At 50.9% G+C, this 13,807-nt stretch overlaps 5 protein-coding genes across 5 annotated transcripts, besides 6 other annotated features; 4 read left to right on the plus strand and 1 right to left on the minus strand.

The window, feature by feature from the left end:
• Nucleotides 1-14: 14 nt before the first annotated feature.
• On the plus strand, nucleotides 15-1,086 carry PODANS_7_4930 (uncharacterized protein; the record flags this gene model as incomplete). Its single annotated transcript, XM_001907477.1, has 2 exons — nucleotides 15-203; nucleotides 232-1,086. 2 exons carry the CDS (start codon nucleotides 15-17, stop codon nucleotides 1,084-1,086), a joined length of 1,044 nt encoding a protein of 347 aa, XP_001907512.1.
• A 656-nt stretch (nucleotides 1,087-1,742) lies between these two features.
• PODANS_7_4920 (uncharacterized protein) lies at nucleotides 1,743-3,467 on the plus strand (the record flags this gene model as incomplete). Its single annotated transcript, XM_001907478.1, has 2 exons — nucleotides 1,743-2,922; nucleotides 2,998-3,467. 2 exons carry the CDS (start codon nucleotides 1,743-1,745, stop codon nucleotides 3,465-3,467), a joined length of 1,650 nt encoding a protein of 549 aa, XP_001907513.1.
• A 447-nt stretch (nucleotides 3,468-3,914) lies between these two features.
• PODANS_7_4910 (uncharacterized protein) lies at nucleotides 3,915-5,609 on the minus strand (the record flags this gene model as incomplete). The annotated part of the gene is made up of 1 exon (XM_001907479.1): nucleotides 3,915-5,609. The coding sequence occupies one exon, from the start codon at nucleotides 5,607-5,609 to the stop codon at nucleotides 3,915-3,917; it is 1,695 nt and encodes a 564-aa protein (XP_001907514.1).
• An 850-nt stretch (nucleotides 5,610-6,459) lies between these two features.
• Nucleotides 6,460-8,013, plus strand: PODANS_7_4900 (uncharacterized protein; the record flags this gene model as incomplete). Its single annotated transcript, XM_001907480.1, has 2 exons — nucleotides 6,460-6,987; nucleotides 7,057-8,013. The coding sequence occupies 2 exons, from the start codon at nucleotides 6,460-6,462 to the stop codon at nucleotides 8,011-8,013; spliced, it is 1,485 nt and encodes a 494-aa protein (XP_001907515.1).
• A 1,002-nt stretch (nucleotides 8,014-9,015) lies between these two features.
• Nucleotides 9,016-9,375: a long terminal repeat (LTR crapaud).
• A 3-nt stretch (nucleotides 9,376-9,378) lies between these two features.
• Nucleotides 9,379-9,807: a long terminal repeat (LTR crapaud).
• Nucleotides 9,808-9,814: 7 nt separating this feature from the next.
• Nucleotides 9,815-9,889: a long terminal repeat (LTR crapaud).
• A 370-nt stretch (nucleotides 9,890-10,259) lies between these two features.
• Nucleotides 10,260-10,301: a long terminal repeat (LTR crapaud).
• Nucleotides 10,300-10,808: a long terminal repeat (LTR rana).
• A 14-nt stretch (nucleotides 10,809-10,822) lies between these two features.
• Nucleotides 10,823-11,131: a long terminal repeat (LTR crapaud).
• A 744-nt stretch (nucleotides 11,132-11,875) lies between these two features.
• Nucleotides 11,876-12,983, plus strand: PODANS_7_4890 (uncharacterized protein; the record flags this gene model as incomplete). Its single annotated transcript, XM_001907481.1, has 3 exons — nucleotides 11,876-11,895; nucleotides 11,951-12,337; nucleotides 12,428-12,983. 3 exons carry the CDS (start codon nucleotides 11,876-11,878, stop codon nucleotides 12,981-12,983), a joined length of 963 nt encoding a protein of 320 aa, XP_001907516.1.
• Nucleotides 12,984-13,807: the final 824 nt, after the last annotated feature.

The raw sequence follows: 13,807 nt of genomic DNA on the forward strand, positions 1-13,807 counted from the left end.
CAGAAAAGTTCATCATGGACAGCGAGAGGGAGGGCATCATTCTCCTCTTGGGGGTGACGGGGGCTGGAAAGAGTTATTTCATCAATCAACTGAAGAAGAAGGGTCCTGTAACCGAACGACCTGTGAGAGAGGGACACACTCTTTGTTCTCGTGAGTACCTTATCCACTGGAAACACAGACAGGAGCGCCAGCATAGTTACCAGGTTCATGGTTGCTAACGTTGATCCAGAGACTTCACGCTGTCAACTGGTTCAAATGGTTCTCGAAGACGATGACGGAGACGAGAGGAGCATCTCGGTTGTTGATACGCCTGGATTTGATGACACTGAACGACCGGATGGCGAAGTGTTGGCTGAGATTACCGAGTTTCTGGCAACCCAGCACGCACTTGGCATACCACTCAAAGGTGTGTTGTACCTTCACAAGATCACCGACAACCGGATGACCGGGTCCTCGGGGACCTATCTGCGGCTCCTTCAATCCTTGATTGGAGATTCTGCCATGGCCAACGTCGTCTTGGTCACCACAATGTGGTATATGTTGCGTGACGAGTACGAAGGGGAGGGTCTTCGACGCCAGACGCAACTCAGTGAAAAATACTGGAAATCCCTGACAGAAAAAGGGGCGGGGGTAACGAAGTTTGAGGGGACTCCCGAAAGCGCATGGTCCATTGTCCGTAAGCTGGCGCCAAAGGAACCTGTGGTTCTTGACTACCAACGGCAAGTTATCGAAGAGGGCCGCGATCTCATTCGCACCAATGCTGGGAACAGTCTACTTCAGAAGCTGGAGTCGACCAAGGTGGAATACAGCATCAGGCTCAAGGACCTCGAAGATCAACACGATGAAGCCATCGCCATCGGAGACAAGGCAGTGGCTCGGGACAAGGAAAGAGAGATAAGCGAGGCCCAGGATGTGTTGAGGCGAATCGACAAGTCGGTGGCCAAGCTGGGGGCACAGCCAGGTCCGCGGATCAAGGAAGGGGTTGCCAGGGCCATGAAAGGCCAGGCGGCAGGGCGGGCGGTGACGGTGCTGGCAGCCATTCTAAACATCACCTTGTTTGTCGTGCAGCTGGTGGTGGGTGTGTGAGATAATAGCTCCTCGGCTAGCTTAAAAGTGCCCCGCCCTCACTCCAAAGTTCAAACCTCAGCTGCCTGCGGCCCCCCATTGAGTGTTCCGCCGACCTACTATTCGACAATTTCAAGATAAGCGCCTAGATTTACTCACCTACCTTACCTACTCATACCATTTCGTTACCCGCAATGTGTTCTGATTGCCTTCATTTTTGGCCCCGTTGTGTCATGGGGGACCCGAATGGATCCCAACAGGCAGGCTGCGAGTCCTTGTGCGGCCCCTGTTTTCTTAGCGAGTGCGGCCAGGTAGTACCTATCCTTCTGGCTAGCCTGAGGCGTTCATGGCGTCGTTGTGGCTGCCTCCATGTCAATAGCGTGATGCATGTTGCTTCCACACCCCGGTGTACAAACCACCATTCAGGTAGCACAAGTCTCTTGAGGCTGAGGGCGCCAAAATTCTCGAAGGCACAGGGCTAAGAACATGCATTTCAACCATGTTGCCAGGATGGGGGATGTGGTGGGCTCAGGAGATTTCCTTTTCTTCACTTCGTCAGTCATATGGACTATTCACTTCGAGAACGAAGCTTGACCGGACAGAATTATCCACCTCTAACAACTCATCACAGATCCCGACCACTGGATCCAAGGCCACGCACAGCAGACGAAAGTAGCATGAGCGCGACTTCGTGGTTTCAGAAGGCGAGGATACTTCCCATACCAACAGTCCTGCCTGACGATGACCGTCTCAACGGGTCGCCCAGGCCATCTGGTGGCAATTCCTCTCAACACTCTCGTTCAAGGGACTCGGCTTCGTATCACGACATTTCAGCAGGCCCAACAACCCATCGGTCCGCATGGTATCGATTAAAGAAGAAGCCGAAGCTTGGGTCACCAAGAGTGTCAAACAAAAGTTTTGACGGTGGTATCGTGAGCGTCGCTGGTTCACGAAGCAGCTTCTCAGCGGCGGACCAGCCCTCTAAGTTGGGCAAAAGGAACCCAAATGGACTTGTCTCTCTCGACAGCCCTCCAGCTGTTCCACCGAAGCTTCATGTCGAAACCGTGTCAACTCTCGAAGTCGTGGCATCTCGTTTGAGCATGAGCGCCAACCCAGTTATTGAGCAGCACAATCGAAAAGGGAGTGTGCCCAAATGCGGTACTGTGGCTATCACAACCACTTTGCTCCAGCAAGTTGACAGCGCCATTGACACCAGTACCATCCCGAGCCCACAGCCAGTGCCCAGCACCAGCATCGCATCCGATTTTTCCTGGCAGCAAGCAAAAGATCGGATGAACTACCTTGAACAGGAGCTCCGCCAGGCCCAGCACGAGATCGAGCATGCCCATAATGAGATCACGCAGCGAGACCAGGAGATCGTCAGGCTGGGGGTAGAGCTCAATGCGGCCAGACAGGTTCTCCCGCCAGAAATAGCCGCTTACGAGGAGCAGCTCGCTGCCCAAAACGCTCTCATCGAGCGCCTCCGCACCAAGGCAGCCGATTCTGCCGGCATGGCAGCTGAGACACCGCTCGGGCAGTCCCGACTGCAGATGACGGAGAGCAGAATTCTCGAGGCATGGCGAGAGCTGACCTTTGAGGTACACAATTTTGTTCGCTGCTATCTGAGCATCGGAGACTTGGGTGCGCGCAAGATGGAACAGTGGGCCAAGGCCCGCGGGGACAAGCTGAAAGAAATATGTCCCGGCTATGATCGAATGGTGCTCGACAAGGCGGCATCAGATTGGTTTGTCGAGGCGGCCATCTGGAAAGTCCTACATGGTGCTGTCTTTGTTAGCTCGACGACCCATGGGAATGCCTGCTGGGCGGGGAGATACCAGAGCAGACTCGAAAAGCTGAGTGTGTTGTTCCTCGTTCGTTTCTTCTGCAAGAAGATGTGGTGTTTGTGTGCTAACCGCGAACGGGACGATGAAGGCGTGGCGCTTGCATCATCCATCAAACCCTCTGAACCAGACAAAACGCGCCACTTCCACCAGTGGAAAGCAGCTACCACTTCTCTGATCTATACCCTGGGCCCCAAAGCCACCGATGTCCAGGAGACCATCCTAGATGTATCTGACAAGCTCGAGGAGCTCATCGATCCGTTCAGATCCCGCCTGCCCATGGTTGCTGTGCGGGATATGCTTCGCAAGATTGTCACAAAAGCCATCGCCTTTGACGAAACATTGTGTGGTCAGCAGAGCTGGTATTATCTCTGCTACCCGGACCTCCGCGACAACTTTGAACTAGACAGCAAGTTGGCCAATGTGGCCGAAAAAGAGTGCGTCACAGGCCAAAAGGCCAAGTTCGTGATTCGGCCAGGCCTCAGTCGGACAGGAGGGAGAAGGGGAGAAGGCAACTATGCCGAAGGGCAGGTGCTGGACAAGTGGCTGGCGTACGTTTAGTTATGCCCCTGGGTTCAACATTATCATTGACAACAGAACATGATGGGTTTGATCCACAGACTCCAGTGGTCTATTTTATCTACCGTTAATTACCGAAGCTGTGACATGTCAATACATTCATCGAAACGCAAAACCGTCAGGGCTCTCTTTGATCATCAAAGCCAACTCTGCAGCAAGGCAGAGTGGTTCAGATCTGCTCTCAGATGTCTGATCAAGAGGTTGAACTGGTTGAGGAGGTCCCTCCAGAAGAACTCATCCTTTCAGTACATCCGGGCAGTAAGTGTTTGCTCATCATCCGGTTCGCAAGATGTTGCTATCAGTGTTTTATACATGAAGCGTAAATGGAGAGAGACTGTGCCAGCTTTCACAAGGTGGGTAAAATTGCATAACTCCTGGATGAACCAACAGGCTTGCTTTTCTGCCCCAACGGAGAAAATAAAAGACAGACTACTTCCTCTTCTTAGTGGTGGTAGCAATGATCCTCTTCTTCTTCGCCTTGGGTATCTTCTCGGCCCTCTTGGCTCTCTTCTCCTCCTTGACCGTTTGCTTGTGCTGCCTCTTCTCGTCTTTGTCCTCATGCTTTTTTCCTCTTGGCGGGCCCTTGTCAAATATGCTTTGGTCGATCTCGCTGCTCTCTGACCTGTCATCACCGTCCGCCGTAGTGCCATCTTCTGAGTCCTCTTCCGAGCCCTCTTCTGCGGCCTCCGGTTTCACGGAAACTGTATTGGCAAGCATGCTGTTGTAGACTAGCTGCTCAACGGGCATTTTGGCATCCCGTTCCATATCGTAGACCTCGTCCAGGGTTCGGGGGATGAACTGGTTGCGGAAGACTTCGACATCAACTTCCTCGGTCGCGGCATCCTGGATGGAAGGGCGGGTCTCGTAGAGTCGCTCGATGGCCTCGAAAAGCTCTGGCTCCTCGACAGGACCATCGATCGCCGTGATGAAGTCAAATATGGCGCGGTCCTGGAGGGTGTCGACACCTTTGCGGCGGAAAAAATCACCCACATTCTTAATGTCCATGCGCAAGAACTCGAGGGCACGCGGGTGCTCGTGCTCGACTGACTGCGAGACGTCGATAATGTACAGCTTGTTCTTGTCATAGAGGATGTTGTACTCGCTCAGATCGGCATGTACCAGGTTGCAGACCCTGAAAAGACGGCGCATGATGCCCAAGAGCTGGATGTACACAGGCCTCCACGGGTTTTCGGTGCCCTCATCCGAAAGAGTGGCATCCCGCAGTCTTGGGTAGGCATAACCCCGTTTATTTCCCAGGAACTCCATCACCAAGACGTGAGACTTGAGCTCCAGAGGTTCTGGGCATGGAATGCCGGCAGCATGCAGACGCTTCAAGTTGCGGAACTCCTTCTCGGCCCATTGCTTGACCATCTCCCGGTTGTTCTTCTTATTCGCACCTCTCTTGAACCTATGCTCGCCTGTAATGTACCTTTCTCTGTCCTTGAAGACGAGAATGGCCGTCTTGTAAATCTTGATGGCGCGGTGCAAGGGGCGGGTTCCATCCAGGGGATCCAACACGGCACCGTAAACGTTGGCCTCCTTGCCTGTGCTGATGGCACCGTGCACCTCGCTGACAATACCGCGGCTGATCATCTTGAGCAGAATCATGCGTGTGCGCTGGTCCATCACCAACTCGTTGGTGGCGCGGTCGGCCTTGTCCTTGTCCTTGTCCTTGACCTCGCCCGTGCGGTCATCTCCGTTCCAGAAGTCGTCGTCATCGATTATAAGATCGGTCTTGAGCTTCCTTGCGTGCTTTGCCAGTTCGGAATCGAGGTCGTCAAGGTGGTTCGAGTTGTTGGCCTTTGGCTTCTGGGCGTTGGAGCGGGGGAGAGCTGTGGGTGCTCCATTGTTGGCGCCTTGAAGCTGACGCTGGCGGTTGACCTGTTTGGTGATGTCGCCCGAGTTACCTTCGCCACCCTCCAGGTAATCATCGTCGAGTTCGTCGCTGTAGGCCACATCATCATCGCTGTCTTCCCACAGGTACTCGTCGATACCACGCGGGGCAGCATTGGCGAGCTCAGTGGGGATGGGCTCAGTCGTTGCATAGCCTTGGTTTGGCTGGTAGGTATAGGGCGGCTGGTGCGGCGCCGCACTTCCGGGTGCTACTGGCTCCGAGGAAGACATCATGGACGGCAGGACTTTGAGATATACGAACTGTCGCAGAGGCAGGGTAGTCGGGGAGCACGGCGATGAAATACTGGATTGGTGGCGGTTGGAAGTTTTTGGTGGGGCGGACGCTCTTATCTTATCGGCGGACCGCGGGGGTGGTTGCCTGTCAGGTCCGGGTGCTGCGATGCAGCAAGGACGATGGTCAAGTGAGAACACGCTCGTTTATAAGAACTGCAGCAGGATGAATCAAGGTCAAACCTGGCCACACTTCAAAAGTGACATAAAGTCAAAATATCCGAAGCCAAATTTTAAGAGAATCAGCCAGCGTTCAGTCGCCAGAGATGATCCCATCATTTCTGGCGTCCATCATCATGAACCTTCGATGACCCCTGGCAAAACATTAGCATTCACCACCAGACCTTCATCATCTCACCTAGGACGACAGGAACCTGTCCCTCAAGGGACAGTAACACGTCTATCTCGGGCTACTGTCGAAGGTAGCGCAATTGCCGGTAGGTACAGTACATAGAGATGCAGCACGCGTAAGTGGAATCCGACACAGATGGACGGTGTAGGTGGCAGACATACTTGGCTCGTGCGTCCCCTGCTATCGCTGGCGATAAGCTATTGACAACACCCACGGACGGCTGCAACACCGACAAGGCTCCAGAGTCAAAGCTCCAGACATTCAGCTGTTCATCAACAAGACAGGGCAGAAGTCTCGTGGGAAGTCCCCTTCTTTCTCCACCATCATCAACAAAGATGCCGAGACCCGCGGGCCGCATCTGCTCTCCTGTTTCCGTCACCACAACACCCTTCCCAGCCTAGCACTTGACGCATCCGACTTCCAGGTTGCCCCAATCCAATGGCATCTCCCGGCTCAGCCTCGTCAACAGGCGCACCTTTGCGGCCGATATCAACCCAAGGCCAAAAGCCGCCACCGTCAAGCTTCAATGCCGATAATGTTCCTGTCGAGGTGCTGGTCAAGCATTTGCTTGCCGCGAAGCAGTCGCTCTCTTCCATGGCGCTTGTGCTTCGCGCCAACGGCCTTTCCACCCATGCCCGCCAGATGCACGAGGAGTCGGTTGTCCTGAGCGCGCAGACGGCCTTCTTGCGCAGTGGCATCAACGACCAGATCTTCATCCTGCGACAGGTGCGCCGAAAGATGGTTTCCGTCTACAACAGCGGGCGCAAGGATTTTGACCGGCTTATCCGCGCGCTGGACGGCGTCAATGGCCGGCTCGAGAAGACCATCCAGATGCTTCGTGATACGGTTGTGGAGCCTGCATTCCGCCCTCCAGGTGAAGAGACCAGGTCGTTGATAGACTTTGTCGATGAGGGCCAGGTTGACATACTCCGAGAATCCTTAAAATCTAGCATAGCCGAGCTCAAAGTATGATGCCATCTGTTGCTCTGATATCCTTTCTCACTGTCCCGGTCACTAATGGTTGTCCTTGTGTAGGCCGCGCAAACCTCCTTCGACGGCGACCTCCTACGGTTCGAAGACGATTTACGTTTTCTCAACAAACGTCTTCCGTGCGCGTCCTCGAACCCCTCCCCGTCTTCCTCGAGCTCCCACAACCAGATGCCCCAGCTCTTGAGCCAGCTCTCCGACCTCTCGCATTCCATGGCACAGCATCTCAGCTCCCTAACTCAGCATTTCGACATGTGCGTTACTGCCGTCCGGTCAACCGAGGGGGGCGTCGCTCTTGCTCGTCGCAGAGCCGCAGAAACAACCGAGGACAGCGGAGATCCCGTCTCCATCTCCGGCGTAATTACAGAGCAGGAATCTCGCATGGCCGAGCTCGAGCCAATGGATCCCCACGAGAGGGCCGAGATAATACAAGTCGTCTTGGAAGATTCGCCTCAGGTGGAGGAAGTTGTTTCGGACATACAGAATGTGCTGCAGCGCATGGAGGACGTCTTTGGAGCACTGAAAGACCAAGCCGACACAATTCGCGCCGAACATGTGTCTACTGTCAATGCGTTCGCACTGCTGGAGGATATCGGAGCCAAATTGCCGAGTTATGTTGGTGCCGAGGACGAATTTGTACAACGTTGGGAGGGAGAAAAGGAAACAATCTTTGAAAAGATGGATGAGATGGAGCGCCTGAAGGAGTTTTATGAGGGGTACTTGACTTCCTATGACCGACTGAGGGAGGAGGCAGACAGACGAAGGGTTGTAGAGGACAAGATTGCCAATACCTGGCGCAAGGCGAAGGAGATTGTGGATGATTTGCTAAGAGCAGACCAGGCTAAGCGAGAGCTCTTCCGGCAGGAAGATGGAGAGTTCCTGCCTACGGATCTATGGCCAGGAATGAACGACCCGCCCAAACGATGGGAGGTGGTGCCGGTGGAAGAGGAGCCAAGCACGCCTCGACCTGCCAAGGCACAACCAAATGTTATGAGGAATAGCTAAGATTTTGCTTTTGGTTTATTCCAGATATTGTTTTTAAGCGGGGAGGAATGGTATCTCAAGTAGCTAGGCGTTGGTTGGGTGTTGGTTTCGGGATACCCGGACTTGTATCTTTTTTTGTTATCAACATGGCCAGTGATAGGAGATCTGTGATTATACCTACGCAACATGCTGTCTTTAATCTGACTTCCTTGTCGCTACACAAGTTTACACGCGTCGGACAGTTGAACGTCTTGAGGATGGACAAAGTCATCTTGGCTTATACTCAGGAGTGGATCTCTAGCAAATATTGATGCGACTCATAAGAGACGGGACCACAGTGTATTCAGGGTCTCATATTGGAGGTTGCAAACGCTTCGCATGGAACTGCTGCTAATACTTGCCAGAGAGGCCTATGAACTTGCTATACTCCGCCAAATCCTTTGCCATACACTATTAACACCCTCATCATGCCTTTCGTGATGTGCGTGAGTGGGTGGGTGACGTTGAATTGTGGGGCCACAGAGAGTACATAGACAGCATCCAAACTCAAGTGGGGCCAATGCCAACCCAAACGCTCGGGTCGAAACATGCATGGCGAAGGTCTTGGCGGCTGGTTCCACCAAAAGGTTGCTGTCGGAAACTAAAGATGTGGTTAATTTCTGATCAAAATTTCCAAAACTTCCAGAACGGTATAGTAAGTAAAAAGAAGGATTCTTTTTTTAAGGGCACCCTAACCCTAGCTTTTTCCTACTTTTTCGCCCTAGCACCTTTTTTACCTCAGCAAATTTAGCTTAAAAGCATACGTAAATACTACGAAAATTAAACTTTTAGCGTATACTATAACGGAAAATACTTTAAATTTAAAAAAAAAGTTTAATTTTAGTAAAAATTATAATAAATTTATAAATGTTTTCTTTTACCTTTTTATTAGCGGCTTTTTAAAATACTTTTTTAAATATACAATACTTATTAATTAATAATAATTATAATAGTAATAATGTTACAGTTAACCCAACAGCAGGCCGCGCCACATGTGGGGCGCAGGATGTCCCTAGCCAATCATTAGAGAAGTGAGGAGACAGCCAATCAGGGCTGGACGAAAGCGCTATGGCGCCAAGACACACGAGCACTCTGCAGGATGCAAGATGCTACGAGTGATCAGAGGCATAGCACGACGAGCACTTTGCAGGATGCAATGTGCTATGGGTAATCGGGGCCGTAGCAGGGCGAGCACCTCAGGGCCCCAGGATCTATATATACGGAGGAACTGGCTGGTGTAGATAGATAGTTCCGCAGTATGCAATCCACAATTGTATTCACGGTATCTTGTGTTTACATTGAGACATCTTGTTGTGCACTGTCTAGTGTCACAGTTAACCCAACGGCAGGTCGCGCCACATGTGGGGCGCAGGTCGCCCCTAGCCAATCATTAAGGAAGCCAGGGAACAAGCCAATCAGGCCAGGACAAAAGTGCTATGGCGCCAAGGCTCACGAGCAGTCTACAGGATGCAAGATACTAAGGGTGATCAGAGGCATAGCACGACGAGCACGTTGCAGGATGCAATGTGCTAGGGGTGATCGGGGCCATAGTAGGGTGAGCACCTCACGGTCCCAAGGTCTATATATACGGAGGAACTGGCTGGTGTAGATAGATAGTTCCGCAGTATACAATGACAAGTCACAATCGTGGTATCTTAGCTATTGTGATCGAGACAAGCCATTTGTTATGCACTATTTAGCTGCACCGAACCAGGATTATTTAGAAGTTACCTTTAACTAGTATCCCTTTCAGAGGTTCTGGATAGGGGTTCGTCATATCTAGCTGCACCGAACCAATTATCAGAAATTACCTTTAACCCGTATCCCTTTTAGAGGTTCTATATAAGGGTTCGTCACAAATAATTATTAAAAGTAATTAATATTTTTAGCTTTTACTTTAATATAAACTACTTATATATAACTTTATTAATATTATACTAAGCTATTTTAATATTAATAATATTATATTAAAGTAGATTTATATAAAAATAATAAAAGTAATAATAGAATTATAAGATTTTATAAGTTTATTTCGTTATTATTAGGCTAAGTAATAGAGTTAAAAAAAATAAGCCTTATCTCTAATAGGGCTAGGGATAATGTAGTAAAAGTAATAATTTTAATAAAGTTCCATTTCATAATATCCTTAGTCGGAACCTACTGGCGCCTAAAGCTCCCGTCCTGATAAAGCTATAGAAATAAAAGCATAGGTAAGTGTGACGAACCTTTGTATAAAACCTCTAAAAGGGATACGGGTTAAAGGTAACTTATTACGCCCTAAGTATAATAACCCCGTGAAGGAACCACTGGGTGGTTCCCGAGGTGCTGGGATACCTTAGCCAATCATTGGGCCAGGGATAAGAAGACCTATAAAGTCCCTATGTAACTAATCAGGAGGTGCTTAGTTTGATTAGTGGCCAAGACCACTGAGTATACTGAGCATATCGATTATGAAAGATTGCTTAGTCTGCTTAGCCGCTAAGACCATTAAGCACACTAAGTAAGGTATAAAGATATTTCAGAAATATATATAGATAGCTGCACATAAATAGGAAGGAGCGCCTAGCGCTCTCCGTGTCGAGGAATCTGACTCCTCACGTAAGTAATTAAGTTTATTTATCTATAATCTACTCGTAAGTAGTTCTTTGTAGAACGACCTGTTGTTGACAATAAACCCCTTGTCTGAGACGCTTGTCACAACCTTCGATTATCCTGTCATATTCACCTCTGGCGTACTGCCTTGCAGTCTGTATCCATTCCCGGTGCAGGTTGTAACATAACTTCTGATAATTGGTTCGGTGCAGCTAAACAGTGCACAACAAGATGTCTCAATGTAAACACAAGATACCGTGAATACAATTGTGAATTGCATACTGCGGAACTGTCTATCTACACTAGCCAGTTCCTCCGTATATATAGACCTGTTTATCACTATTATCACTAGTGATAATGTCGATTATCACTCGTCGTTCACCGAAGGCTGGTGATAATCGCGATTATCACCCTTGGCGCTAGTGATAATCTGACTTCCCCACTTTTCCGTTCCTAGTGGTTGGACGGGTCGCGCCCCGCGCTCCCCACTTATGTCAGGTCCGTGACAGTAAGAGATGCTGAGCTCTCTTTCAGCCGCAGACCACTAACGGCTTGTCAACCATGACCTCGAGGCTTGTCCCGACACGGTGCATCTGGGCGCCCTCACTTTATCCCGTCCATGCCTACTTATTGAAAACGGATGGCGTATGGACCTTGTTCACGTCCGGCAGCCAGTCGGGCAGACTGGACATAAAGGCCCTTTTTACTGCTCTTTGGCGCGTAATTCTTCCACCGCTAATCTCATCCCCTTCTTGTTGACTACCCCTGACATCCATCATGGCGGCAGCACCATGTTTCCCGGCGACACTGACGCCCTTGCCAGCTCCAACAACAGATCGAACCGACATTGCCCCCCTGAGAGCCATGCTTCGACGGCAATATGACAATAGGACCATGACCACCACTTCCGGGGCGGCGACCACCGCCATGACAATAGCAATTACCACAGACGACAACCATTCTTGCACTGTTAGCCAGCTGTCCCAGTCAACCTTCACGCCACTGTCCTAATGCCTAGGAACAGAGCTTCAATGGCTTCTCTACCTGCAGCTCAGCAGGTGATTACGGGGCTTGTTTTGCCAGCTCCTCCACAGATCACTGTAACTGCAATAACGGCATACAGTATCTTGAGTGCGTCTCCGTTGCCCTTGCTACGTCCAGCTGTTGGTGAGCGGTAGGCGGTGAGCCTAACTGGGAGGCCTACGAACAGTCCTGGTTCCAGAATGCATGCCCAGCACCTCCCAGCAGTGTGATGGCACAGCTACCTCAGCCGTATGCTCCTTATTTGTTCCCGGAATGTTCAATCTGGATCGCTGACAGGAAGCAGTTCAACAGTTCAACTCGAACTAAGCCCCGTCTCAACCATAATTTCCCCTGGACCTATTACTGCTCCCCCACTCCCTGTAGCCCCAAGCATCATCCTAGGCGAAGGGGCACCCTTGCTCGAAGGCGACTGCACCGCGACTTCGTTCTCCATGATACAAGGTGATGACAAGGTGTTTTATGTTCCTTTCATCGGCTGCGACAACTCGAGACCGGAGTGTTGTCCATTCAGTGTTCGCACAGTCGCCGTTGCTGATGGCAGCAAACAACAAGCGAACCGTATGGCGGCCGTTCCCGGGCAGTTTCCACAACCTCAGTCAGGAGACACTGCGAAATTGGTGAAATGTCCTATGGACTATTACAGCGTTCCTAGAGGATTATGTTGCCCAAAGTGAGTTGACAAACCTTTTAGTCTGTCTTCAACGGTTATATTAACAGTGAGACCCAGCGGTTACTTCAAGTTCACATCTACCTTGGCCAGTGCAACCCCTTTTTTCAGCTCCTTAATTGAAAAGGCCTCCCCGCCTGTGATAACGGCAGGTGACGCGAAGAATCCCGCCAACTCTGATTTCCCGACGTCGGCAATCTTAAATGCGGCCTGGGCGATTGGGTATAGCCTTAGGGTGTCACAGGCAGGAGGCTCCAATAGCTTGTCGCCAGGCGCCGTAGTAGAGATTGCGGTTAGAGTTGGGATGCTAGTCCTACTTGGAGCCTTGGTTGCGTTTGCACTGGTGAGTCATAAAAAGAAGAAGAGGGAGGCTCAAAGTTTTAGTGGTCCAACTGTGGCACCAGGTGGAGGAGGGATGGCACACCAGTCTGGGTATCATGCTCCACCGGGCAGTCCGCCACCTGCCTCAACTGCTTCACCAGCAGGAAGTCCAGGCGCCAAGTACGCAGGGATAGTATCATCACAATACGCCCCCAATGCTGTCAATGCTGCTGCTAGTGGCGGCGGTCAGGAAGATGGCAAGAGCAACGACCTCTTTATCCGTCTCGCCTGCGTATGGACATGGGTGGCAACAACATCCAGTTTATGATGGGCACACACATCAATGGGAATGGCAACGTGAACAACACCAGCAACAAGGGCACACTTATGAACCATATCGTCGATACCAACTAGAATGTCACTGTTTCTCAGTTCCTTGGCGCTTTGAGCACCATGGTCTTATATATGAAAGCCCGGACGGACGGAACATGGTCTTAGGAATGAATAGTCCAAAAACTTGTTGAATTTCGAAACTTGACATTTAGTCGCCCTACCTTCCCACATTCCTGTCAGCAGTTTGAAATGGGCGTGAGAGTGGAGTCTCCACTTCTGCCATCCAAGAGCTTCGTGATCCTTTCAAGCACTCCGCGAGCCAACGTCATGCACCAACATTACAACCTGTTGGTTGCAGCCAAGAAGCCAACTCGGACCGCCCTGCCAATATGCTGATTAATGTTGTTGATGACAAAACAGGATTTCACTAACGGAAGCTTCTTGATCCTCTTTCTCGATTTTATAAAGGTGTAATTTTCCAGGTGTCAGCGGACTATAGCGTTCCACTTCCACTCTTCAGTGAACTTCGTTACCTAGCCTGTCAGCAAGGCCACAAGGCACATCTTTCCAACATGAACAACTCAGACCCATCTTCCAAGCCAGTCTTCTTCACTTACCCCGGCCAGGGAGAAGCATTGTCCAACGGGTTCCACTACAGCCAAGCGGTCCGCATTGGAAATCGAATCGAGATATCCGGCCAAGGTACGTCCAGGACTGAGGCCTCTCACTTTGATAGACATGATCTGACACGAGAGCCGTCCCCGGATTCAGGTGGTTGGGACCCAGCCAGCGGAGCCATCCCTTCCTCTCTCACCAAAG

Source organism: Podospora anserina, chromosome 7 (assembly GCF_000226545.1).
Source record: "Podospora anserina S mat+ genomic DNA chromosome 7, supercontig 1".
Classification (NCBI taxonomy): domain Eukaryota; kingdom Fungi; phylum Ascomycota; class Sordariomycetes; order Sordariales; family Podosporaceae; genus Podospora; species Podospora anserina.